The sequence below is a fragment of the Coregonus clupeaformis genome, chromosome 4 (assembly GCF_020615455.1).
Source record: "Coregonus clupeaformis isolate EN_2021a chromosome 4, ASM2061545v1, whole genome shotgun sequence".
Classification (NCBI taxonomy): Eukaryota; Metazoa; Chordata; class Actinopteri; order Salmoniformes; family Salmonidae; genus Coregonus; species Coregonus clupeaformis.
Genome location: NC_059195.1, coordinates 18,803,394 through 18,822,604, shown reverse-complemented (window position 1 = coordinate 18,822,604; position 19,211 = coordinate 18,803,394). Strand labels below are relative to the sequence as shown.

Here is a 19,211-nt window from a genome sequence, read left to right as displayed (position 1 = left end):
GAGCTTATCTGCCTCATTTTACATCTGCAGTGCTGCCCAGCCAGGCACCTCACCCATAATTAGCTAATAATGGCCAATACCTCCAACCCTCTCCCCTTGCCTTGGTAGCAATGTCGCCTGCTCTTAGCACACAATGCTATCAGTCTCTATAATCTCAATTACCTTTACGACCAGCAAATCACCATTTTGTTTCATTATCATATCAATGCAATTATAGGTACAGTATATCCACTGGCAAACTCTCAGTATTATCAGTGCAGGAAATAAAATGGTGAGGCAATTTAAGCTTGGAAAGGTCTAAAATGAATAAATCACATTTTATAGCCATAGCAGTTTCAAATTATCTTCTGCTTTTCTGAATGCTTTTATCTGTTTGCATGATTCCTTCCCTCCTTCCTTCCTGCCTTCCTTCCTTCAATCTCTCATCATTTTTCTCTTCTTCTGAACTGCTTTCAATGTAACCGTAAGGCTACAGAACGTCGCCTTATGATCGATCAGGTACAATCTTTAGGTAACTTTACCTTGTTACCAATTTTCTAGTGAATATAGTCCGTGGGTTTTGGAGCAGCAGTGGTGTAACTCTACTCTGTGTGTGTGTGTGTGTGGACCAACAGGGAATGCAGCCTGGGCTATGGCCACGTCCAAGCCTGATATCCTCATAATTCTCCTGCAGAAACTTATGGAGGAGGGCAACCTGCTTTACAAGGTATGGAAAAGAGATTAGGCTTGCGTCCCAAATGGCACCATATATTCCCTGGTCAAAAGTAGTGCACTATATAGGGAATAGGGTACCATCTGGAATGTAGGCTTGGCTTAACATTATACTGTTAGGTCTGAGTTTCTGGTTCTAAACAATGATATATACTGTGTATTGATATAGTCAAGTGTGTTCTGGGCTACAATCTTTTACGATGGGCTACAATAAAAAAAAAGACTGATGCATACAATGTAATTACAGTGCATTCGGAAAGTATTCAGACCTCTTCATTTTTTCCACATTTTGTTAAATTACAGCCTTATTCTAAAATGGATTAAATGTTTTTTTCCCCTCATCAATCTAACACAATACCCCATAATGACAAAGCAAAAACAGTTTTTTAGAATTTTTTGCAAATGTATTAAAAATAAAACACTTCAATATCAAATTTACATAAGTATTCAGTCCCTTTACTCAGTACTTTGTTGAAGCACCTTTGGCAGTGATTACAGCCTCAAGTCGTCTTGGGTTTGATGCTACAAGCTTGGCACACCTGTATTTGGGGAGTTTCTCCCATTCTTCTCTGGAGATCCTCTCAAGCTCTGTCAGGTTGGATGGGGAGCGTCGCTGCACAGCTATTTTCAGGTCTCTCCAGAGATGTTCGATCGGGTTCAAGTCCAGGCTCTGGCTGGGCCACTCAAGGACATTCAGAGACTTGTCCCGAAGCCACTCCTGCCTTGTCTTGACTTTGTGCTTAGGGTTGTTGTCCTGTTGGAAGGTGAACCTTCGCCCCAGTCTGAGGTCCTGAGCGCTCTGGAACAGGTTTTCATCAAGGATCTCTCTGTACTTTGCTCTGTTCATCTTTCCCTTGATCCTGACTAGTCTCCCAGTCCCTGCCGCTGAAAAACATCAGACCAGAGAATCTTGTTTAGGTGCCTTTTGGCAAACTCCAAGCGGGCTGTCATGTGCCTTTTACTGAAGAGTGGCTTCCGTCTGGCCACTTTACCATAAAGGCCTGATTGGTGGAGTGCTTCAGAGATGGTTGTCCTTCTGGAAGGTTCTCCCATCTCCACAGAGAACTCTGGAGCTCTGTCAGAGTGACCATCGGGTTCTTGGTCACCTCCCTGACCAAGGCCCTTCTCCCCCGATTGCTCAGTTTGGCCGGGCAGCCAGCTCTTGGTGGTTCCAAACTTATTCCATTTAAGAATGATGGGGGCCACTTGGGGACCTTCAATGCTGCAGACATTTTTTGGTACCCTTCCCTAGATCTGTGCCTCGACACAATCCTGTCTCGGAGCTCTACGGACAATTCCTTCAACCTCATGGCTTGGTTTTTGCTCTGACATGCACTTTCAACTGTGGGACCTTATATAGACAGGTGTGTGCCTTTCCAAATCATGTCCAATCAATTGAATTTAACACAGGTGTACTCCAATCAAGTTGTAGAAACAGATCAAAGATGATCAATGGAAACAGGATGCACCGGAGCTGAATTTCGAGTCTCATAGCAAAGGGTCTGAATACTTAAGTAAATAAGGTATTTCAGTTTTTTATTTGTAATACATTTGCAAAAATGTGTTGTGTGTAGATTGATAAGGAACATTTTTAATTTAATCGATTTTAGAATAAGGCTCTAATGTAACAAAATGTGGAAAAAGTGAAGGGGTCTGAATACTTTCCAAACATGATATCATTGGATTGATTGGCCATCAGGGGGAGTGTTTGTATAAAAAGGACACCTCAGCCACTGTAATTTGGTTGAGAGAAAACAACATAATGACTGTTATATTTTGAGCAGCTCAGTGCGACGAAGCAGAGATGAATGGGTGTGTGCAACGCCACGCTCACCGTTTGAGCTGGGATTGATCCGTGACATTTAACCTCTACAGGTTAAGTAACAGCAAACTTTCCAGGACATAGACATGTCTTATATGGTTAGAAAGCTTAAATTCTTGTTAATCTAACTGCACTGTCCAATTTACAGTAGCTATTACAGTGAAAATATACCATGCTATTGTTTGAGGAGAGTGCACAACAACAAAAAATGTATCATGGCAACTGGTTTGATACATTCACCTCTGAAGGTAAATAATGTACTTACATTCAGTAATCTTGCTCTGATTTGTCATCCTGAGGGTCCCAGAGATAAAATGTAGCATAGTTTTGTTTGATAAAATAAATGTTTATATTCAAATGTAGGAACTTGGTTCTACAGTTTGAACCCTTGCTGTCTCTGGCTCCACACCCACCCCGCCCAGCCATCTAGATGTGTGAAAGTTAGTGTATTAGCTAATGATCCATCATGTATGACATTCCTGGGAGTATGTCAATTTACATTTTGTATTACCATGTCATTTTTGTATGTTCTCTATAGTTATGTACTTGAAAATGTATCAATTGACCAATTCGGCACATTTGGGCAGACTTGATACAAAATAGTCCAGTATTGCAACGCTTCACTGGATCAATCTAAAAACGTTGCACACACACTGCTGCCAACTAGTGGCCAACATCTAAATTGCACCTAAACTGCAATATTATATTGTGGCCTTTCTCTTGCATTTCCAAAGACGATAAAAACATTTTTTTAAAGAAAATGCATGTTTTTTTGTTTGTATCATCTTTTCCAGATCTAATGTGTTATATTCTCCTACATTAATTTCAAATTTCCAGAAACTTCAAAGTGTTTCCTGAGCTACAGGCAGTTAGATTTGGGTATGTCATTTTAGGCGAAAAATGAAAAAAGGGTACGATCCTTAAGAGGTTAACAGATTGAGTTGTCGCAGAAAGGACAATCCGCTCAGGTGGAACCTGTGTGTGATTGATGAGAGAGGGAGGGACTGTGTGTGAGCTGCTGCGACACGCCTCTTGGGTTGGGGGAGGATCTGACGACCGTCCTTCTGTCCCTCGCTCTTTCCCCCTGTCCCCTCCATCCCTCCATCCCTCTCTCTCCCTATTCCCCCCCCCCCCTCCCTCCCTCCCTCCCTCCCCTCCCTCTCTGTCCTTCAGAAAGGGAAAATGAAAGAGGCAGCCCAGAGGTACCAGTATGCTCTGAGGAAGTTTCCCAGGGAAGGGTTCGGTGATGACCTGAAGGCCTTCAAGGAGCTGAGGGTGTCTCTGTACCTCAACCTCTCCCGTTGTCGCAGGAAAACCAACGTAAGAAAACCAACACGTCCTCCTTTTCTCCTCTAATACTGGATTTACTGGAACATTTGTTCCCAAAGGTCTCTGTTAAAAAGACACAATATGCGATCAGGTCATGTATAACAGTAGCACGGGACGTTGGAAGATAGTTAACGTGAAAAAACTGTTGTTGTGCTGTGGGTTTTTGAACATATTTGAAAGAAATGCTCACCAGAAGATACAGTCCAAACTAATGATTTCACAGACAGAAGTATGGCTGTTATGGCTGCTGTTAGGGAGTAGTAGACAGCGCTTAAAAGCCCCATGATACAATTTCGAGCCAATTCGTGTTCCAGGTCTATGATCGATGAAACGTGCCATAAACTAACACAATGCTCTCAGAAACAGATTGAATGCATTAAATTATACTATCTACTACTGGGACAGAATTATAGCTATTAAGCGGTCCAGTTGAGTGAGTCTGATTGAGCCATTTGAGGCTAAATGATAAACTGTTTAGAAGTCCATAAGCAATAGTATGCTTGTAGTCATTACTGGGGCTAATGTCAGCTTGTTCCCATAAACATTCAAAGTGTGAGAGAGAGAGAGACAATGGACAATGTGCATGTGCATTTCCCTGCATTGGTTATTCATATTGATCTTCCCATTCCCTCGCAACAGGACTTTGGCATGGCTGAGGAGTTTGCAACAAAGGCCCTGGAGCTGAAACACAAATCGTACGAGGCCTATTACGCCCGCGCCCGAGCCAAGAGGAGCAGCAGGTAAAGCTATTCATCAAGAGAACCCTCAAGTGGCTCTTTTAGGGGGGCATTGTTAGTATGCTTGTTTAGAAGTACTGCGCTTCTTGATTGACCCCCTTAGTCACTCTCATTCTCTCACGACCGTCCCTCTCTCTCTCTCTCTCTCTCTCTCTCTCTCTCTCTCTCTCTCTCTCTCTCTCTCTCTCCATCCCTCAACAGGCAGTTCACGGCAGCCATGGCTGACCTGCACGAAGCGGCCAAGCTGTGCCCCAACAACCGGGAGATCCGGCGGCTGCTGGCCCGTGTGGAGGAGGAGTGTAAGCAGATGCAGCGCAGCACCACCCAGGGCAACCCGCAGGGGGCAACGTCCTCGTCCAACCAGGCTCCGGCCAACCACGACTCTGAACACGAACACGAGGAGGGGGAGGAGGTATCGGAACATAGCATGGCTGTCAGTAGAGGTCTGGATGGACAGAACACTCTGAGGTTGAATGATGTGGAAGAGGAAGAGGGGACTTCTCAGTCTCAACACTCAGATAGGAGAGGAGAGAAGGGTGAGCCCTGGCCTCAGAAGATCTACTCCCTCAATAGAACTCTGCCTGACTCCCTCAGCCTGGCCACCCAGCCGCAGCAGCAGAGCACCAGGCCTGGCTCTCCCCCCTCCGGCCTCACAGGCCCTGGCAGGCTGAGTCACCACCGCTACCCCCCCAGGGAGCCCAGAGAGCCCATGGCCCAGCAGGGCCTGATCCTCCAGCCCACCAAGCAGGCCCAGATAGTGAAAACCAACAAGCACATGAGCTCCCTGCAGGCAGGAGGCCGCTCCTCGGGGGCCAAGTCCCAGTCCCAGTACGCTCCCTCCAGCCCCCTGCCCAGCCGACACATGTCCAGCATGCTGAAGCCAGGGCCAGGGCTAGGCATCGACATCAGCCCTCTACCGCCCCCTCCTGACGAGCCTGTCTACGGGGAGCAACGCCTGTCCATGGCTGCTGCCTCGCAGTCCCAGAACATGGCTATGGGCCATCACTGTGACAGGGACAGCGAGTCCCTGCACTCGTCCCAGGCCACCTACTCCTCCTGCAAGGCCCAGGACCGTCTGTCTGCCCACTCGGTGTCCTCCCTGGATGCTCTGACTTCAGGGTCTCCCCAGGGCCTCCTCGACACTGCAGGGCCAGGCCAGGAGCAGAGGAAGGAGTGCGGGGGTAATGGGGTCTCCCAGGCATGCTCCCAGGGGGGAGACAGCAACATCAGGGTGTCCAGCTCCACCAGCTCCCTGGCCTCCAGCAGTAGTCTGTCTGACAGCGGCAAGCTGCAGGGCCCTGACGTACGCACCAAGACCACCACAGACAAGGCCAAGCAGGGCCAGAGCCAGGGAGGCACGAGCGAGTGGAAACCCAGGCCCTTCATGGGCATCATGGACAAGACGGCACGCTTTCTTCAGCAGCAGCAGCAACAACAACTGCAGCAGCAACAGCAGCACCAAGGACTCCAGAGCCACCCGGGCCTTCAGCCCCCCACCGGAGCCCTCCGCACCTGGCAGAGTCACTCCTCGGAGGGATTAGTGTGCCAAAACATATCTGCCATGGGCCTCCAGACGACGGGGGCAAACTGTGAGCTACCTTATGCCAAAACAGGGAGCACTTACTACGAGCAGCTCAAAGCTCCATCTCAGGGTGCTATGGGGAGCCTGCAGAATGGAATGCACTCGAAGGAATTCACAGAAAAGTTCTGCCAAGCAGCCACCTGTTACAAGGAATCCAAGCCAGCGCTGGCCATGCCGTCGCACGCTTTTGTGGACAGTAAGCCCAAGCAGCCGAGCTTAGCCCGAGATAATCCCGCCATTCACGTAGCCTCAATGAAACCAAAGCGATCATTCATAGAGTCAAATGTGTAGGGATATGTATCTCCCCTCTTTCAACACACAGAAACACACGCAGATTCCGATACACGCACGCACATTCACACACACACAACACACACATGCACATTGTATACACACACACTCAAGACACACATAAACACTCAACACACACACACACATCTTAGCAAAAATTGTAAGTGGAGGGATTGCTTAAGTTTTTACCAGCCCATCGAAAAATTGTGTTTTAGGTCGAAACTTTTAAAGAAGTTTGTTCCCCCCTGTGAATATCTGCCACAGGCAGCGTTTTGATTGAAGCAGAAACAGAACGGATTTCTTTCTTTCCTACTAATGCATACGGCTGTTTGCTTCTGTTACAGGACAACATGCTCCCTGTCATTCAGCAAAGCTGGAGACATTGCACTGAGACAGTCATTGGGCATGTACTAATAGAAAAAACAGTCACAGCACTTTACGCATTTACATAGGCCTTTAAGTAAAGTGCTTATACAATATATTGTATTACAATATAATGTTATTACTGAGTTGTTCAAGGTTGAGTATAAAACAATTTTTGCATCCCAAATGGCTCCCTATTCCCTAAATAGTGCTCTACATTTGACCAGCCCTGGTGAAAAGTAGTGCACTACATAGGGAATAGGGTGCAATTTGGGACGCATCCAATGGGATTTGAACTGTGTTCATTACGTCAATGGTGCTGAAGGAAGAATTATGGAGCTATATACAGTGCATTCGGAAAGTATTCAGACCCCTTGACTTTTTCCACATTTTGTTACGTTACAGTCTAATTCTAAAATTGATTACATCATTTGTTTTACTCATCAATCTACACACAATACCCCATAATGACAAAGCGAAAACAGGTTTTTAGAATTTTTTGCAAATGTATTAAAAATAAAAAACAGAAATATCTTAGTTACATAAGTATTCAGACCCTTTGCTATGAGACTCGAAATTGAGCTCAGGTGCATCCTGTTTCCATTAATCATCCTTGAGATGTTTCTAAAACTTGATTGGAGTCCACCTGTGGTAAATTCAATTGATTGGACATTATTTGGAAAGGCACACACCTGTCTATATAAGGTCCCACAGTTGACAGAGCATGTCAAAGCAAAAACCAAGCCATGAGGTCGAAGGAATTGTCTGTAGAGCTCCAAGACAGGATTGTCTCGAGGCACAGATCTGGGGAAGGGTACCAAAATATTTATGCAGCATTGAAGGTCCCCAAGAACACAGTGGCCCCCATCATTCTTAAATGGAAGAAGTTTGGAAGCACCAAGACTCTTAATAGAGCTGGCCACCCGGTCAAACTGAGCAATCGGGAGAGAAGGGCCTTGGTCAGGGAGGTGACCAAGAACCCGATGGTCACTCTGACAGAGCTCCAGAGTTCCTCTGTGGAGATGGGAGAACCTTCCAGAAGGACAACCATCTCTGCAGCACTCCACCAATGAGGCCTTTATGGTAGAGTTGCCAGACGGAAGCCATTCCTCAGTAAAAGGCACATGACAGCCCTCTTGGAGTTTGCCAAAAGGCACCTAAAGGACTCTCAGACCATGAGAAACAAGATTCTCTGGTCTGATGAAACCAAGATTGAACTCTTTGGCCTGAATGCCAATCGTCACGTCTGGAGGAAACCTGGCACCATCCCTACGGTGAAGCATGGTGGTGGCAGCATCATGCTGTGGGGATGTAGAGAAGAATGGGAGAAACTCCCCAAATACAGGTGTGCCAAGCTTGTAGCGTCATACCCAAGAAGACTCCAGGCTGTAGTCACTGCCAAAGTGCTTCAACAAAGTACTGAGTAAAGGATCTGAATACTTATGTAAATGTGATATTTCAGTTGTTGTTTTTTATACATTTGCAAACATTTCAGAAAACCAGTTTTTGCTTTGTCATTATGGGGTATTGTGTGTAGGTTGATGATCGAAAAAAGTAATTTAATCCATTTTAGAATAAGGCTGTAACGTAACAATGTGGAAAATGTCAAGGGGTCTGAATACTTTCCGAATGCACTGTAGATAGAAGAGATGTAAGGATATGTTTGAGATGGGCATTCCTGTGTTTTAAGGATGTTGTAGTTCCTCACGTTGTGTTTATAAATATGTATTTGTCCTTCTTTTGAGTGAAGGTCTTTGTCAGTGTATTGACTTGTTCAACTTATGTGTATTTTGAGTTTTATTTTGGTGTTCAAGGTTCTAAAAAATGTATATGTTTATATGTTTGTACATTCTATGAATCGCCCGATAACGTTAAAAACTCAATCCTCTCTGTATCTGCTTGTTGTTGCTGTCTAGGTTAATTTATTTACAGCGCCTATGGCTTGGTTAATTGTAAAAGCAATATATTTTATATAGTTATTTTTGCACAGCTACTAAGACATTTTACGATTTCAATAATAAGCTCTGTGAAAATAATATTGGTTTAAGTGCATGCCACAATTGCAGTTTATAATAAAGAGTAAAAAATATTTAAACAAAAAAGGTTTAGGGGGGCGTGGGGCCATCGATAATATTTTAATATGCATGTTACTTGCAATGGTTGCCATGTTTCCAGTATTGTGAGCTGTGTTACCCATAAATCACATACTGTAATAGAACATTACTGCCATACCCACAATGGGGAAATAAAGTCCCACTGAGAAAACACAGACCTTCTGGCTCTCATTGTGGCAGGGAAAAGAAGGGGCACAGTTCGACATTGCTCTGGTCCAGGGCATTAGTGAGCGTTTGAATGGACACTAACGACTTGGACCAGAGCTAAGTTCGACAATACATTTTAGAACAACATGTTTATACTGCATATACAGTACATCAGTGGCGGCCGGTGCCGTTTAAGATGAGGGAGGACGATAAAATATTTTATGAGAATGGCTTTTTTTCTATTACAGAATATTGGATGACTGTCCATATTCCATTCACCCAGCTCAATGTAACATCGATAGATTTAGGCTACTATATGATACTCAAATGTTCCTATATCCATCATGAGGTTGCTACAACCTAGCCTATGAATGAAAGTTTACAACGTTGGTGCACAGGTCAAGATAATTTTTTGTAATCAAGGCAACAGTGACACATTCAATACCGCCTATACTCATCTAGCTGATCTAGGGCGTAATCATTAGTCCAACAGTTACAAACGAGAGTTTCTATTGCTCGTTGCAATGTGTTTTCGCATCTAAGCGCTCTTCTCCTCTCACCTTTTCCCTTCGCTTGTGGTATTCAGTGAACAACACATCAGCTGTCTGTGACCAGGCGAAAAAACCTTTCCAAGCCAAACCTTCATATCATAACCGCTAACCGCTACACACAGCCTACATCATTGTCACCATATTATCTAACGTCAAAGGCAACATAGCTAATATAACTAACGTATTAAATAGTAAACCTGCTACAATCATGCAGTCCAGTCAGCAAGCACTTTAGCAGTTACACCGGCGGGCCTCGGTGGCAATAAATTAATAAAACCAAAAGCTTACCTTGACTTGGAAGAGTTCCAGGGTTGGATAGCCAACATAGCATCCCTCTCTGTTTAAGACGGGTGTTTAAGACGGGTGTTTGAGTAGGCCAAACTAGCTAGCTAGCTAAGTAAGTGAAAGTAAAAGTGAAAAAAATACTAGGAAATATAGCTAGCTCGCTCTCTCTCTCCCTCTCGCTTTTGCTTCTCCTTCATTTTTGAAGAAATGTATTTGTTAAATACTGTCCAACTATTGTCTCTCTCTCTCTTTGAGTCAACTACTCACCACATTTTGTGTACTGCAGTGCTAGCTAGCTGAAGCTTATGCTTTCAGTACTAGATTCATTCTCTGATCCTTTGATTGGGTGGACAAAATGTCAGTTCATGCTGCAAGAGCTCTGATAGGTTGGAGGTTGTCCTCCGGAAGTTGTCATAATTACTGTGTAAGTCTATGGGCGGGGGTGAGAACCATGAGCCTCCTAGGTTTTGTATTGAAGTCACTGTACCCAGAGGAGGACGGAAACTAGCCGTCCTCTGGCTACACCATGGTGTTACCCTACAAAGTGCTGTTGAGGCTACTGTAGATCTTCATTGCAAAACAGTGTGTTTTAATCAATTATTTGGTGATGTGAATATATACTGAACTCAAATATAAACGCAACATGCAACAATTTCAATGATTTTACTGAGTTACAGTTCATATAAGGAAATCAGTCAATTGAAATAAATAAATTAGGCCCTAATATATGGATTTCACATTACTGGGCAGGGGCGCAGCCATGGGTGGGCCCACTTGGGAGCCAGGCCCAGCCAATCAGAATGAGTTTTTCCCCACAAAAGGGCTTTATTACAGACAGAAATACTCCTCAGTTTCATCAGCTGTCTGGGTGGCTGGTCTCAGATGATCCAGCAGGTGAATTTGTATTTATTATGGATCCCCATTAGCTCTTCCTGGGGTCCAGCAAAATTAAGGCAGTTATACATTTTAACAACATTACAATACAGATTTCACAACATATTAAGTGTGTGCCCTCAGGCCTCTACTCTACTGCCACATATCTATAACACAAAATCCTTGTTTACATGTGTTTATAGTTCGTATGTTATTGTGTGTTTGTATGCATGTGTCTATGAAGCTGTCCTGGGCTGGTGTTGTTACGCGTGGTCTGCGTTTGTGAGGCCGGTTGGACTTACTGCCAAATTCTCTAAAAGGCAGCTTATGGTAGAGAAATTAACATTTAATTCTCTGGCAACAACTCTGGTGGACATTCGTGCAGTCAGCATGCCAATTGCACCCTCCCTCAAAACTTGATACATCTGTGGCATTGTGTTGTGTGACAAAACTGCACATTTTAGAGTAGCCTTTTATTGTCCCCAGCACAAGGTGCACCTGTTTAATGCTCATGCTGTTTAATCAGCTTCTTGATATGCCACACCTGTCAGGTGGATGGATTATCTTGGCAAAGGAGAAATTTTTACTAACAGGGATGTAAACAAATTTGTGCACAAAATTTGAGAGAAATAAGCTTTTTGTGCATCTTTTATTTCAGCTCATGAAACATGGGACCAACACTTTACATGTTGCGATTATATTTTTGTTCAGTATATTTAGTATAGTTTTATCTAAAAATGATACAGTAGCTTTTTAAATGTTTCACTAATTTTAGTGAGTAGCCTCCACTGATTTACAATAAGCAGGCCATTCAGACTCCAGTTTAGTTTATTCCAACAAAATCCTATTGCACAAATGATGTAAAGTTATGCACATGACATATCATATCACTCATTCATGGATAATCACCCTAATTTAATCAATAGTATAGAACTGTGCAATGAACCGATTGTCAGTAATCACATTGTACAAATTTGGCTTGATTCTGAAACGTGGGCTCTTCAGAGAAAGGCATTACTCATGTGCACCAATCTTTCTCATAGGAATATCCATTTGTTGATTTTAGACACATATTTTATACGTCAGACATTGACATAATTACTTTTATAGGCTACGTACAGTATAATAATTGGAGCAGGTTACAGTACAGTGTATTAAAGAAGAAAAAATAAATAGGCTACATTAGCATTGATGAACAAGGACGTATATGTGACACATGTGTTGATGCCCTCTCCCTCCCCTGCAGCGATGACAGGGTACTTCAACACCTCTCTGGTGATGGGACAGAGGAACTCATCTGGGGCATCTGGTCCCGTCAACGCTGCTTTCAGAGCCTCGACCTTCCTCAAGACTTTACCACGGAGACCCACATACTCTACAGCAAAACAATGGTAACATTATAAGACACTATTCAATCTGTATCGCTGAAGCATTACAGAGTGTGCGATAGAAATTGCATGATAGAAAGTCATTTCCGATTGAGCCGACATATGCAGTGTTTACAATGAATGCAGTCTTGCCTTTAAATTTCAATCACGCTCTGATGCTGAACTTCTGCGATACAGATTGAATAGAGTGCTTATTTGTGGTAAAACCATCCAGAGTCATTTGGAGTTGGAGGTAGCTTTAGGGAAATGTACTCCTACCGTACCGTAACAGTACATTTCCCTAGAACAGAACGCATCGTGTGTGGACATTTATGAAGGGCAAAGCCATTCTGAGGCACTCATTATTTGTGCTAGGAAACCCAATGTCACGGTGGTGAGAGCATCTACTGTTCAATAAAACGTGTCTCCTTACTGCTGGGTTTCCCCGATAAGATACAGATGCATACATCTTACTGGGACTCCCCTTCATCCGTCTTCACAGAAACAGAGGGAAGGAGTCTGATGATTCACAGCCTGTAGATGGTTTTAAAGCTCTGCTTTTCAAAAGCAGCAGGCAAGTGAATATCACTCCTGAGGATTTCTTGGATCTGTCATAAGTGTTGGAACGTTCCACAGTTAGAGAGCCAGTTACCAGGAAGATGTACGCTATCACTTGGCGCACAGCGAAGCAACCGCTGCTCACTCGCATTTTCACTCCTAAAGCCTACAGTCCCACAATGGAATAGGTTTGAATAGTGCATCTCCAGGGCCAGAGATTTGAGGTGGGTACCAGTATGTCAACAGCAGGTGCCAATAGGCCACCTTTATGAGAGTCCCAGCCACAGTGATGCCTGCCTCCTACAGATAGTGTCCATGGCTGCAGTGTTGATGATTCAGGGAAGGCCTATGTTTAGCAGCATTGAGCTGCATGTCTGTAGACAGTCTCATTGTCAGGCCGTTCTGCAGGGACCAGGATGTAAACCAAGGAATGATCAGCTCCCCAATCAGACCTCTTCCTGTGGAAGACCTGCTCCTACATATGGAATGCTCTGTTTGTTAATCAAGGTTAAGTTGCCTAGTGCCTCGGCGCTCAAGGGAAACAGATCCTTTACAAACACACACACACACACACACACACACACACACACCAGAGCTGAGGTAAGGAACAGACAGGCAGCTGTGTTGGCGGAGGGAAAGAAAGGAACCACACCACCTGCCACACGTCACTGAGATTATGGCACTAGGCTATGATGACTTCAGCATTTTGATAGATTAAATTAACTAGCCCTCACCTGCAATCAAGCAGAAGCACCCCCCCGAGAAGCAATGTGATTGGAGGAAACCCAGTGCAGATACAGCACTATAGATAGGGCACTGCAATCACAAATGGTTTAAATCCCTGTGGGGACAGTAGTCAGGGAAAGTACTCAATCAAAATGTCTTCTTTCAATGACTTGCTGAACCCATTAGTCATTCAATTTACTAATGTGGATAAGAGAATAGCACAACTCTTTATGCCTGAATTGCCGCAAATGAAATGACATTCATGATTGTTTGCGAAAATATACACTTTATTAGCTATTTACTAACCCTCACAGTTGCCAATCACTGTACCAAGACTACATTGACAAAACGCCATACACTGTAATGTGGCAGACTGATGTTAGCTGTAGATGGTGGGTTGTTGTACCAGAGAAGCCTCCCTAAGCCGCTACAGAGATGTGGTGAACGATGTCTGTGAATAACTTTTTTCATGAATATTTCATGAAGGAGCGCAGTGAGAATCTCATTTATTTCAGTGTGTATCCACAAACAGCATCTTCAGGCAATCATACAGTATGCACAGCGGAAGGACAGTGGGTTTTTAGAAACGTATTGTTTCCTTAGTCCTGATTCATTGGTAATGATGCAGACTGTTTCCAAAAACTATAGTCTGTATGACACTATCTCAATCTATTCCAATCATATCACAGTGAAGACACAGAATAAACATATACTTTTCTTTCTAGCAAGCATGATTGAGGAAATAGCATGAAAAAGCTAATTCTGTCCAAATCCACAAATCTCATTTTCGGAGGGATTATCTAAAGTCATCTGATGAAATTGTCACAAGCAAATTATAGAAGCAAGTAATAGCCGATGGGACATTTTGGAGGTAGGAAAGTCACAGCTTGGCAGCCTTAAAGCAGATTTACAATTGTATTTTGGGAGCATTGTGGGAAGATTAGAACACAGATAAAAGCCTCTGTGGCATGCATTCCATTCCAATAGAAAAGCACTGTAATAAAGGATAAACCAGTAAATCCTGTTGGTCCACTCCTGGGTCCCTTCATTACTAATGAGGAGTGGAGACCTCAGGTCAGACATGCCTGGGATATGTGTGTTGTGAGTGTCATGCAGTGGTGGCTGGTGGCACTTTAAATCGGAAGACGGGCTCATAGTAATGGCTGGAACGGAATGAATGGAATGTTGTCCAACACATCAAAGACATGGGGTCGTCGATGTTGTTGGCTGGGAAAGTGGTGACCAGCTCCTCAATGTCCTCCTCACTCAGCCAGGCTGAGATGTCCTCGGGCCAATCGCTCACCAGCAGCCTTGAGTGACCTGGTCCTGACAGCTTCCTTCCTGTTCCTGGGGAACACGCACAAACACAGGAAGGGAGGACGGGCCTTCCCACATGCCCCCTCGAGTCCTTCCCGCTCACTCCCGCTGTTTCCTGCAATACTACTTATCAGATTCCTACAAACACTTCCCACACATTCCACACAAAGAAGGCCATCCCTCAATACGAAGACGTGTTCACCACAGGATAGACGTGGCTTGGCTTTACCAGATGATAAATTGTATAATTTATCATTTGAAATGGCTAATTGGAAAAGCATTGGCGTAAAGAGGATGCTGGTCTGGACTGGATCATAATAGAACGGGAGCTAACGTATCCTTTCAGCCCTGTTGATATTATGTCACATAATATTTCTGGGGAAAGGCTTGTTGAAACTCCCAATCCAATTTTGTTACACTCAAAAGAGATGTAGAGAACAGTACATAACATATGTGGAATTTTGCATCTAAAACAGTATGAAAAACATGTATGCACTCACTAACTGTAAGTCGCTCTGGATAAGAGCGTCTGCTAAATGACAAAAAATGTAAAAGATGTAAAATATTCATTGTGTCATAATCCAAGTGTACGGATAGGGAAGAAATATGTGTACTGGAAACAATGGCTAATGAAAGGAATACACACTGTAGGTGATCTATACAATGAAGGTATGCTTCTGTAATACCGAAAATATGATATGGGAGACAAGGGACATTTCTGGAAATATTTACAATTGAGGGAATGTCTGTTAACCAGCTGTCAATTAAATCCAGGAAAGAATCCAATAGTGGAATATCGGGAATAAACCCAAACATAAAGGAGCCATTTGTTACTCAATATTTAGTCATTTGCACAGTAAAGACTGTAAAAACCTTAGGACAATGTGGCAAACTGATCTTAAATGTGAAATTGAGGATGATCCCTTGTTAAAGATTTTGGCTAACTCAGGGTGGAACATAAGGGAAGCCACGGGGAAGCTCAAGGCTTCATAAGATGGGGTTGATCAACGATTATATGTGCTGGAAATGTCAAAAAGACATAGGGACATTCTTACATGCAATATGGGAATGTACATTAGTGCTACCTTTCTGGAAGGATATTCTGAAATATTTGGGAGAATGGTCAGGACCAACAATCCCAATTTCACCAAGAATATGTCTCTTAGGTGACAGAACAGAATGACCTAATGTAGCAAATGAAGAATTTGCACTGATCACTGTTGGTATCATTACAGCTGCTAGATTGATCCTTAGACTTTGGAAATGCCATGCCACTACTATTTTTACTGTATATTAACGATATGAAAGATGCTTGTTCTTGCAGTATTTTCCTTTATGCAGATGACTCTACACTTCTGGCGTCTCACAAAAGTAAAACTATGTTGGAGAGCATACTTAGCACAGAGCTTACTAACATTAGCAAATGGCTTGGAGATAATAAGCTATCTCTGCCCTTAGGTAAAACTGAGGCAATTCTTTTTGGAGTTAGGGGGTGAGGTGCTGACTACTAAAACCTCTGTTAGCTACCTGGGATGCATCCTTGATGGAAGCTTGGGAGGTGTGAGTATGGCCACTAAAGTGCTAGGGAAGGTTAATGCCAGGACAATGTTTTTGGCTAGAAAGTCCAAGCTGCTTGATAAGGACTCCATGAAAGTGCTAGCCACTGCCCTCATTCAATGCCATTTTGACTACGCTAGTAGTTCCTGGTTTGGGGGCTTATCTAAGCGTATGAAGGGGAAGCTCCAGATAGCCCAGAATAAGCTGATCAGGGTAGTCCACGTACTCACATAGGCAGGAGCTGCTTTCAGGAACTCAACTGGCTGCTTGTTGAAGCTAGGGTGTCCCAGATTAGACTGGGTTTGGTTTACTGGAGTATTTATGGTTCTGCGCCCAGATATCTAACTGATTACTTTCACTGTGTTAGGGATGCACACAATCACAGCACCAGATCAGGTGTTGCTAATGTGTGCTTATACAGGTTCAGGAGTAATGCTGGGAAAGGTACTTTCTTGTATACTGGAGCCTCAGAGTGGAATGACATCCTCTCTGGGCAGCTTTAAAAATAAAGTAAAAAACAGTTTGATGTCTTCTGTGCCCATATGAATGACCCCTATGATGTAACTGCAATGATGAGATAGATGTTCTTCTTCTCTGTTATTTGTTTTCTTATCTCGTTGTCATACTGTATTCAACCGTCTTGGATCTTGCCTAGCCATCTTGTCTCAAGAGGACCACAATGGAAATAAGTCCCAGACTTTATTGTGTGTTATCCTCGATGATTTTACTCATGTGCATGTATGGCTTTATGTGTGCTTGTTTTTTTAAATGGTTGAATTATTAAACTAAACAAAAAAAAAACTTCTGGAACAGTGGATATAATCAAAGCTGGAAGTGGCATTTTATGAACAACTGCTTGCTAGATTCACTGGTAGAAATGAAAGAATCGAATATTTTTTTGGTATGTCGTTTCTTGGAATGGGAGGTGATGGCCCATGTTGTATGGTAATACTGTGCTTGTGAACCAATTTTGTATTGTAGCTTACGTGATGCTGAAGTAGAATTAGATTGTGTATGTGTGTTATACTGGAGGGTATGTCTGGATGTCATGCTCAATGTTTTTATGCTGTACAATGTGTTTGGAAAGAAAGGAAAGAAATAAGGAAAAAAAGAATAACTGAAATACCTCCCAAAAAAGAAGGCCCTCCTTCGGTGCTGATAGCAAATTACCATTCATTCTAGCATGCAGCGATAAAAGACAGACTAGTGCTTTCTAACCTGTTCACTCAAATATACATCCTCTTTTTATCAACAGCACTGTAATCCCATTTGCATGCCCTGGGAATATTTATCAGTCTCCCTCAGAGCCTCCCTCCCCCTGACAATGTTGTGTTTTTCTGGCCTCGGCAGGCACACTGTTCATCAGAGGTCACCTTCACATGACATTGTGCGAGCGGCTATCATTTTTCATGTATTGCTAAGATAAAATGCGCACTGTTGTGCGCAGTGCTTGCTAATGACACCACAATGCACCATGCTTTACATTTCCCATTATTAGGCAGCTGAATGATAACAGCGAGACTACTGGAGGTATTTCTCATTAACACAGTGTTGTTTGCTTTTCCTCACCTCTCTCCCTCCTTTCCCTTCACCCTCCATCGCTTTCTATCTTTTGTTCTCTCTATCCGTTATTCTAGTCATTCACTATCGCTGCCTTGTCCATCTGGCAAAGTAACACTACCACTGACTTCCCCATTGAATTCCACTCTCAGAAGCATACATGTGGAGGGAGGCTTAATGATGTTATGTGAAACAGCAGCAGCAATTTGAGTCAAAACATACCAGAACAGTAAGTGTCCTCTTATCAAGTCTGCCTGTACTATACAGTAACAACTCCTCTCTCCACAGCGTCCCAAACGGCACCCTATAGTACACTATACAGGCAATAGGGTGCCATTTGAGACACACACCCAGCGTCTCTGTGGCTGACTGGCTCAGGGGAAGGTTATGTAGACTCGCTGACCAGTTTATTAGGTACGCCCGTCTAGTACCTGGTCGGACCCCCCTTTGCCTCCAGAACAGCCTGAATTCTTCGGGGCATGGATTCTACAAGTCGGAAACGTTCCACATTGATGTTGATCCATGCTGACGCGATGGCATCACGCAGTTACTGAAGATTGGACGGCGGTACACCAACGCCACCAGCCTGTACCGTTGACACCAGGCAGGATGGGGCCATGGACTCATGCTTCTTACGCCAAATTCTGACTCTGCTATCAGCATGACGCAACAGGAACCGGGATTCGTCAGACCAGGCAATGTTTTCCACTCCTCAATTGTCCAGTGTTGGTGATCGTGTGCCCACTGGAGCCACTTCTTCTTGCTGTTAGCGGATAGGAGTGGAACCCGGTGTGGTCGTCTACTCCAATAGCCAATCCGTGACAAGGATCGACGAGTTGTACGTTCCGAGATGCCGTTCTGCACACCACTGTTGTACTGCACCGTTATTTGTCTGATTGTGGCCCACCTGTTAGCTTGCATGATTCTTACCATTCTCCTTCGACCTCTCCTATCAACGCGCTGTTTTTGCCCACAGGACTGCCGCTGACTGGATGTTTTCTGTTTGTTGCATCATGCGTGAAAAGCCCAGGAGGGCAGCCGTTTCTGATCCGGTGTGTCTGGCACGACAATAATACCACGCTCAAAGTCACTTGGAATGGGCAAAACGAGTGACCTAACATTCAATCGAACAGTAACTGAATGCCTCAATGCCTGTCTGTCTGCTTTATATAGAAAGCCACGGCCATGTGACTCCCTGTTTGTAGGAGCGATCCATTTTTGTGAACGAATAAACTCCGGTGAGTGTAAATATCGTTGGAGCCTACTGTAGCTGACTGGGGGGTAAGGGAAGCTGTGCCAAGATTGGAGAGGGTTTTTTATT

The 19,211-nt window shown here is 43.8% G+C and overlaps 1 protein-coding gene across 6 annotated transcripts in view; it reads left to right on the top strand.

Annotated features, from left to right (window-relative positions):
• Window positions 1–7,234, top strand: part of tanc1b (tetratricopeptide repeat, ankyrin repeat and coiled-coil containing 1b) — a 194,654-nt gene extending 187,420 nt beyond the window's left edge. Inside the window, exons 23-27 of one of the 6 annotated variants that reach the window (XM_045210453.1) lie at window positions 469–498; window positions 615–706; window positions 3,707–3,853; window positions 4,502–4,602; window positions 4,801–7,234. In XM_045210453.1, coding sequence (XP_045066388.1) covers window positions 469–498; window positions 615–706; window positions 3,707–3,853; window positions 4,502–4,602; window positions 4,801–6,472 — 2,042 coding nt within the window. In that variant the 3' untranslated portion in view covers window positions 6,473–7,234. Of the gene's footprint in view, window positions 1–468; window positions 512–614; window positions 734–3,706; window positions 3,854–4,501; window positions 4,607–4,800 lie in introns of those variants that run through there. The other 5 variants (XM_045210456.1, XM_045210455.1, XR_006657757.1 and 2 more) reach the window with 5 other exon arrangements.
• The last annotated feature ends 11,977 nt before the right edge of the window (window positions 7,235–19,211 follow it).